Consider the following 9,234-nt stretch of genomic DNA (forward strand, 5'->3'; position numbering starts at 1 on the left):
TCCAAAAACAAATCCCTGATTTACTCCCTCCATTTAAACATCCTAACCATCAGAACGAGTACACACAAGTAATCATAATCACACTCATCAGCCTCAATATATCATTGCTTACAAAATAGCTCGAACTGAGTCTCGCCCTTCTCTAAGGATTAAATCAACTTCGTCCTTCATAGAGTATAATTCCCCATTACATCTGGAATCTACAATAACACCTTACAACAACATAAGTTTATTATAGCATCATATAGTATCAACTCATCGTCTTAACTTCACAGAATACATACTCATTAACTACGTACAACCATAATAACATATTCATCATTTCGACAATTATTCAAAAGGGTTCTAATCCTTCGGCACGACATCCTTACATCCACGAGATTCTAAATCCAACATATAGATCAACACATATTCTCTACGTAGGCTTCCGACATATTAATTCCTCACTGCCCACGAGTAGTACTCATAACACCACTCTACATCACACTTCTGCTGTGCGACTTTGATTACCCGACTTAAGTCACCGTCCTATATGTTGCACCCTTTCATATTCACTTCTTCATATGCTCACACAATATGGTGAGTGATTATTCTCACGGCTTAGCATTCACCACATCTTATACCATTAAGGTAAAAACAATTTCATCCCATCCATATGATTTCGTCTACTATCAACAAGAGATTAAGGGTGATCAAGTCCTCAATTTGTCAATAGATAGCCGACAACCATATTTAAGCATAAACTGTCGTTACTACATAATAGTGTCCTTTCTGAGTTTGCACTTAACTCATTAACATCGTCATAGTCCAATAATCCATTGCGGTATCTTCTTCTAGAATATTCTTTCAAAGCTCCAAAAACATCAGGAACACAAACCCGATCACCAAACCACATTATACTATGCTCGTCGATTCTGAATTCACCGCCTTTACCTCTGTAATTAAAGTCATCTTATCGATCAACTCAACATCAATTGTCTGACCTCCTCTAATCTCGTCAAGAATACCACTAGTCAGCTTTAGCATACCCAATCTAACACTATTAGGAATACCTTTGCATACCAACTCAAATCTCGGAATTGTTCAATCAAATCCAATTCTCGCACCATTAGCACAACATTTTCCTTACCAGGATGGTAATTCAAACCAAAATCATAATCCTTAAAAAAATATACTCTAACCATCTCGGCTGCCTCATATTAAGCCCTTTCTGATCAAAGAGGTACTTCAGACCCTTATGATCACTAAACACTTCGAATCTCGAACCAGACAAATAATGTCACCGCAACTTCAAAACAAAACCACGACTGCCAACTCTAAATCATGAGTCGGATAATTCCTTTCATGCACTTTGAGTTGTCTCGACGCATAAGCTACTACTTGCTGACTTTGCATCAATACACCACTCAAACCCATCAGTGACGCATCACAAATACGACTTCAACCATTCTAAAGTTTAATTCACCTTTACTACTAATTCAATCCTCACTAAGATCCATCGGCACTCAAATCATCTTTATTACTGAACATCTCCCCCACTTATTCATCACAACATGTTATACTCAACTTCGTTTAAAGCAATCGCGGTAGTAGGCATCCCTATCCAACAATTTCACGTTTCCTTAACCGACCTCAGAATCTCTCCTCATAGGATCACTCTACTGTATTTATAACTCTCTCATACGGTAGAACATGATTTCTCCTCCTCGTAGGTTCAAACGGCTCATCAATTCGACACTCGGAACTCAAGATATGAATTTTCCAACATCGTCCGAAATGCAACATCGACATCATGCAGCGACACTCTATACAATATCTCCAAAACTTCTCGAATAGCACATTCAATTCCTAAAATTGCTTCTCAACCAACACTTTTAATTATCCTTCAATCCGTCCAACTCTGACACTGATATCTCGTGCAGTACCAACAAACAAGTCTAGTTCTAAGAGCAAGCGTAACTGCAACTTCACCTCTTTCCAACATCATCCTGTCACGATGAAATATGTTACAGCTGCTGCAACCATTTTTATAACAAAGTTCATCTTGTTAGTTTTCCGTCGTTTCAAACGGTTTTTCTCGAGATGAACTATAATCAACATCTTATAAATTCTAGTTTTATAATTTTTATTTTATTTCTGTATTTTTTATTTTCAAAATATTAATTTAAATTTTCAAATATAAAAAATATATATATTTTAAAAAAATGACTTTTAAGTTTGTAAAACAAGTGAACAAATTCTTCATAATTTTTTAACGAGTCAAATTTGAATTTAAAAGTTTTTTATGACAAACTCGAACCGTTATTTAAACTGAACCAATTTTTAACGAGTCGAGCCGAATTGAAGCGAGTTAGACTCGACTCATTTGCGACGCTTATCCTTACCTATTTCTTTTTGTTCTTTTTTTTTTAATTTCTCAATAAAGAAATTTATTTTAAAATATCATCATCATTATTATTATTAAAAACAAAAATATTTTGGAATTAGAACATATTTATGACAAATTTGTTAGGGAAATTAGAAGACTATGTGTATGTTTAGTTTGACTTTTGGAAAGTGTAAAAACAATAATAATGTTAGGTTAAAAAAAAGTAGAATTCATTCTGTCTTCAGAATTGCTAAATTCAATTCTACTATAATCAATTTTATTCTGCCAATCCAAATACATAATACTTAATTTTCTAAACTTCTTAAAAGACAGTAGTAGAAATAGGTCTAAAAGGGCATTGACATCCTTCTCTCTTTTACCCTTTTATTCACTATATCCATTTCAAAAAGAAAGAAGATACTAATGTTGGAGATACTAGTACATCATCATCTACTACAAGTCTTATCAATGCAATGTTCACAGTAGAAATGTTGATGCTTTGAATCTTTTGATAACATCCAATCAAAATACTATACCACTTGAGATAATACAACCACCTCAAGCAGTGTGCAAACTGCAAAACTCACACAAACACAACACAAAAGATCCCAATTCAGAGAAATATTAGATTCTTTTCATTATGGCCCATCAATGTACATATCACACTAATCATCACTCCTATTCTAATTTCATTTCCTTTACAAAATCAAAACATTTTCATTTCTCTTCTATCAACTCCTAGTTTCTTGCACTTTTTCTTCACACTTCATCTTCAAAAGAAGATCTCGTTGAACACATTGATTTATCCTCAGCAACACCCATTGAACAATCTGAAAAATTAAAATGAAAATCATATTCAAAATCTTAATTATAATTATAATTATAATAATTAAAATCTGAAAAAAAATAAAATACTTTATTAAACAAAAAGTACCTCTGGAGTTAAACGATTTTTTGCAGTGAAGAATAGCACTTTGGATTCCATCATGTTGCTGCAGCAGCGTATCATCACTCCTCTTCGCCGGAGAACCAACTCCGACAACCGTACCCGACGACCTACTCTTACCAAAATGCTTAGAAACCACCCTCATCCCCGCCGGAAAATTCCCCTGTTTCTGAACAACCGGTGAAGACGACGGAGAACCCATCACAGTCACCCGATCGCCGGGAAATTTCACCTTCTCACTGTACCGCTTCGAAACCTTAACATACAAAGGCTTAATCAACTTCAAATATCTCAGCAAAATCTCTTTCGAAACACGTTCTGTTTTGGGTTCATCTGTTCCTTGACTCCGAGCTTTGCTCGCAAAGCTTCTCGTGCTGTTGTCTCTGCTAAGAGATGGAGTAGAATGCAAATCCTCCATGTTAACTTTCACAGCAAAGACTTTGGCTTGTTTCTTCTGAGTCTCTTCATGTTCTGTTTTTTCAGAAGCCGTTCTTTGTTTTCTGAATGTAAAGATTCTGAAACTCGGTGCTGATTTCAGAAGCGAAATGGGTGATTGAGGTTTTGTTATTGGCTCAATCGGAAGCACTTTTCTTTTGGAAATGGGTTCGTTTGAAGACAGAGGAACCTTTGTTTTATGTGGAACAACATTAACAGCGGTTTCGTAGGTCGTAATGTTTGTTGTTTTGAGTGGTGGGTCGTCGTTGATGGTGAGTTCTAAATCAAAGAAGGAGTCGTCTTCGTCTGATTCAGTGTCGGTTTCGACCACAAGATGAGGAACAGTGATGTTTGAGGTTGTTGTTGTTGTTGGGGTGTTGTTTCTCCAGAACTTGAAGAAGTTAAGAGCGTCCATGGGAAAGTCTAGAGAGAGAAAGTGAAGAGAGAGTAGAGAGTTAGTTGGTGAATTTGGTTGTTGAGTTTTGGGTTTTATAAGAGAGTTAGGTGAATGAACAAAATGAGAGGAGTGTAGTTAGTAAGAGAGAGAGTGTGTGAGTTTTAGTTTAACTTTTCACTTCGTTTAATGACTTTGGCATTGAAAATTTTGCTTTATTAGAGGAATAAAAGGGGTTTAATTTAACTTTTACTTTTTGTTTTTATTTTGATGTGTTTTTTTTGTATTTATTATTGTGTTGAAATTGGTCATTTTTGGACCTGAAAGAGAAGAATGGGGTAGTAGGGTATAGAGGAAAAAGTAAGATAGGGGTACTGTGCAGTGTACAGTAATTGTGAGCTCAGTCTTTGGATGTATACAGAGTTATGAAGGAAACGTTTCAGTTTTTTAATAGCTAAATTTGAAAGATGAGATTTGTTTGCCCCACTTCTGCTTCTATTTCTGTTTGGCTTAGTCACATTAAATGTCTCTTTTAGGTTTACTGTATTAGTAGTATTTTGGAATATAAGGTTGTTTTAGCTGGGGTACAGATCAGTATTAGCAAACTACAATTGACCACTTCAAAAGTGTGGCTATTCATTGAGGTTTTACTAGGACTTCTAAACTATATTGAATGAAATTGAAATCACTATTGTACCAACACTTTTTATATGTTTGATTTAGCTTCAAATATTTTTCTTTAATTGGAGTATCAAAATTAGATTCAAAATTTGTTAGATCATCTTTAGTTTTCACTATTGTACCATCTATCATTTATTTCCATATTTCACACATTGAATATATGATTTGAACATATATTTATATATTTAAAAGTGGTGCCAATCTTTGTCTTGAATTTTGTATAAAGATATGAATTAACTCATTATCATCTAAATTAACTTTTAATTATTAGTATTTTCTTTTATATTGTAGTTAGTGTGAGGCTTAAATTATTAGTAAATTTTTGTTGATTGTGCAGTGGTTTTTCTGAGCAATTATGTAGTGGTGGTTAAATTTTTTGTACTTGTTAAGTCAAACCAAAATCTTTTGTACTACTATTCAACAGCTCTATTAATATAGGAATACAATAAGTAAATTATAATTATAAAATAAAGCATGGGATAGTAGTGGTGATCTAATACTAGTTCCATAGAGATGCTATTTGAGATGTTGAGAATACATGGATGGTGATGAGAAACTTCCAAAAAGGCAAAGAAAAAAAGAAGGATAGAAAGAAAACGAAAGATAAAAAAAGTTGATAAAAAAGAGAGAAAACGTAAGGTCTATCAAAATGCTTTGCTTTACCTTTTAAATTTATCTTTTACAGAGTGACCAAAATTTAAAAGAGTCAGAAAATTGGTTTCTTTTACAAGGCAAAGGAATTGAAGCACGCATGTTCTGTTTGCTTTTAAGAACCCTATACCCTAAGTTTGAAGACCTCTTAATCCTTTTTTGCCTTTGAATGAGTCTTTTGCCTCTAAAGCTTTGACTTGCTTTGGTTAGTCTTTCACTCTTCCTTTTTCTATTGGACTACAATATATGGTTGTAGAAAGAAAGGTTGGAAAAATTTAGACTAGTCAACTACAATTTTTGATTTTGTAACTAAAATGTGAAGACTTGGACTTTGATTAGTAATGTTGTGTCCATGAATTTTGCATTCAAGATATGGTGTCCTTTTCGGAGTAATAGTTTTAGCATTCAATAATTTAGATATTACTAGTAGTTTCTTCTATAAATAGGAGTAATGGTTTTTTATTACTAGTATTTTTTGTTACAAATGGACCCATTTAGTATCATTTTCTAATTTCTATTGAATAGTTTTTTATAGGTAAACTATAATTCAATTTATTGTGTGCAACATAAGTAATTACGATTACTAATTAGTAGGTCTTAACTAAGTTAGAATATTCAAACAACATAGTATGAATAATTCATATAAGCTTTGCTTAACTATTTTGAGCACATTTCCAAAACAAATTAGACATCGGCGAATGATAACAATGTTTACCTGCCTTACTTTGTCATTCTCATAAAATATGGTAATAAATGAAATTATTAATAATAGTCTTGATCTATCGTTAAGTGAAATCTCTATCTTTCATTTATTTGTTAACTTGTCTCAAATTTTGGTGTTCAAATATGATTTTCCATATTAATAACTCATTGAATAGTTGTCTTTTTTTACTCGATGAATAAGTGTTAGATTAAATCAAACATGATTTTTAAAATGTGAAAGATTGAAAGTATATAGAAAATATTGGCTATTATTATTAGGAATGTCACTTTTAAAATAATTATAAGGTCTAATTATAATTTTGGTCTTCTTATTTTATCTATTTATTTCTTATTTTATCTATTTACAAAATTAATTCCCCTATTTTAAATTTAAACAGTTTTAATCTTTATATTTTGAATTTAAATAGTTTTGATTCTTCTTTCATACTTTTGTATTTAAAATTAATAATGTTTCTATTTTTCTAACTGACAAATTATTTGTGAAACATGATAAATCATCGTATATAAATATATAAGTTAAAAAACGAACATCTCATCAATTTTCTATGAAAAACGTGAGAGGAGAACTAAAACTATTTGAATTTAAAATATTGAGACCAAAATTGTTTGAATTTAAAATAGAGGAATTAATTTCGTGAATCAGACAAAATTGGGAGGTCAAAACCGTAATTTAGCCTAAATAAAAACTATTTGATTTAAAAATACTCCCTCTATAATGAAATATAAATATAAATAATAGGGTTAAGAATGTTTTTGATCCCTATAAAATTATCAAATTTTGTTTTTGGTCCCTATTAAAAAAATGATATTTTTTCGTCCCTACAAAATTATCACGCACATAGTTTTAGTCCCTCTTATTAAACCGATGTGTATTTTTGAATGATTATTTTACAGACATGTTTAGAAAGTTATAAAAAATTTCTCGGAAAAAAAAATCAATATTTGATTTCTAAGTCAAGATTTGCATTGCTTTTATCATTATCTTTTGAAATTTAAAAAATTCATATTTAATTCTTCTCATTTTAAAAAAAATTATAGTATTCTAACCACGTATGAAAAAAATTATTCAAAAATTTAAAAATTTAAAGGTAATTAAACAGCTTTCAAAATTTTAGAAAATAGTAGGAACTAAAACTTCATGTATAAAAATAGTCTGAACAACCGGTGAAGACGACGGAGAAGCCATCACAGTCACCCGATCGCCGGGAAATTTCACCTTCTCACTGTACCTTTTCGAAACCTTAACATACAAAGGCTTAATCAACTTCAAATATCTCAGCAAAATCTCTTTCGAAACGCGTTCTGTTTTGGGTTCTTCAGTTCCTTGATTCCGAGCTTTGCTTGCAAAGCTTCTCGTGCTGTTGTCTCTGCTAAGAGAAGGAGTAGAATGAAAATCCTCCGTGTTAACTTTCACAGCAAAGACTTTGGTTTGTTTCTTCTGTGTCTGTTCGTGTTCTGTTTTTTCAGAAGGCGTTCTTTGTTTTCTGAATGTAAAGATTCTGAAACTCGGTGCTGATTTCAGAAGAGAAATAGGTGATTGAGGTTTCGTAGTAGGTTCAATTGGAAGCACTTTTCTTTTGGAAATGGGTTCGTTCGGAGACAGAGGAACCGTTGTTTTATGTGGAACAACATTAACTGCGGTTTCGAAGGTAGTAATGTTAGTTGTTTTGAGAGGTGGGTCATCGTTGATGGTGAGTTCTAAATCAAAGAAGGAGTCGTCTTCGTCTGATTCAGTGTCGGTTTCGACCACAAGATGAGGAACAGTGATGTTTGAGGTTGTTGTTGTTGTTGGGGTGTTGTTTCTCCAGAACTTGAAGAAGTTAAGAGCGTCCATGGGAAAGTCTAGAGAGAGAAAGTGAAGAGAGAGTAGAGAGTTAGTTGGTGAATTTGGTTGTTGAGTTTTGGGTTTTATAAGAGAGTTAGGTGAATGAACAAAATGAGAGGAGTGTAGTTAGTAAGAGAGAGAGTGTGTGAGTTTTAGTTTAACTTTTCACTTCGTTTAATGACTTTGGCATTGAAAATTTTGCTTTATTAGAGGAATAAAAGGGGTTTAATTTAACTTTTACTTTTTGTTTTTATTTTGATGTGTTTTTTTTGTATTTATTATTGTGTTGAAATTGGTCATTTTTGGACCTGAAAGAGAAGAATGGGGTAGTAGGGTATAGAGGAAAAAGTAAGATAGGGGTACTGTGCAGTGTACAGTAATTGTGAGCTCAGTCTTTGGATGTATACAGAGTTATGAAGGAAACGTTTCAGTTTTTTAATAGCTAAATTTGAAAGATGAGATTTGTTTGCCCCACTTCTGCTTCTATTTCTGTTTGGCTTAGTCACATTAAATGTCTCTTTTAGGTTTACTGTATTAGTAGTATTTTGGAATATAAGGTTGTTTTAGCTGGGGTACAGATCAGTATTAGCAAACTACAATTGACCACTTCAAAAGTGTGGCTATTCATTGAGGTTTTACTAGGACTTCTAAACTATATTGAATGAAATTGAAATCACTATTGTACCAACACTTTTTATATGTTTGATTTAGCTTCAAATATTTTTCTTTAATTGGAGTATCAAAATTAGATTCAAAATTTGTTAGATCATCTTTAGTTTTCACTATTGTACCATCTATCATTTATTTCCATATTTCACACATTGAATATATGATTTGAACATATATTTATATATTTAAAAGTGGTGCCAATCTTTGTCTTGAATTTTGTATAAAGATATGAATTAACTCATTATCATCTAAATTAACTTTTAATTATTAGTATTTTCTTTTATATTGTAGTTAGTGTGAGGCTTAAATTATTAGTAAATTTTTGTTGATTGTGCAGTGGTTTTTCTGAGCAATTATGTAGTGGTGGTTAAATTTTTTGTACTTGTTAAGTCAAACCAAAATCTTTTGTACTACTATTCAACAGCTCTATTAATATAGGAATACAATAAGTAAATTATAATTATAAAATAAAGCATGGGATAGTAGTGGTGATCTAATACTAGTTCCATAGAGATGCTATTTGAGATGTTGAGAATACATGG

General features: G+C 32.1%; 1 protein-coding gene across 1 annotated transcript; it reads right to left on the reverse strand.

Moving 5' to 3' along the window:
- Positions 1–2,980: 2,980 nt before the first annotated feature.
- Positions 2,981–8,203, reverse strand: LOC131649616 (uncharacterized). Its single transcript, XM_058919368.1, has 3 exons — positions 7,328–8,203; positions 3,303–4,278; positions 2,981–3,198 (listed from the first exon to the last, which is right to left on the reverse strand). The coding sequence occupies exons 1-3, from the start codon at positions 8,030–8,032 to the stop codon at positions 3,128–3,130; spliced, it is 1,752 nt and encodes a 583-aa protein (XP_058775351.1). The 5' UTR covers positions 8,033–8,203; the 3' UTR covers positions 2,981–3,127.
- Positions 8,204–9,234: the final 1,031 nt, after the last annotated feature.

This window comes from Vicia villosa, linkage group LG1 (assembly GCF_029867415.1).
Source record: "Vicia villosa cultivar HV-30 ecotype Madison, WI linkage group LG1, Vvil1.0, whole genome shotgun sequence".
Taxonomy (NCBI): domain Eukaryota; kingdom Viridiplantae; phylum Streptophyta; class Magnoliopsida; order Fabales; family Fabaceae; genus Vicia; species Vicia villosa.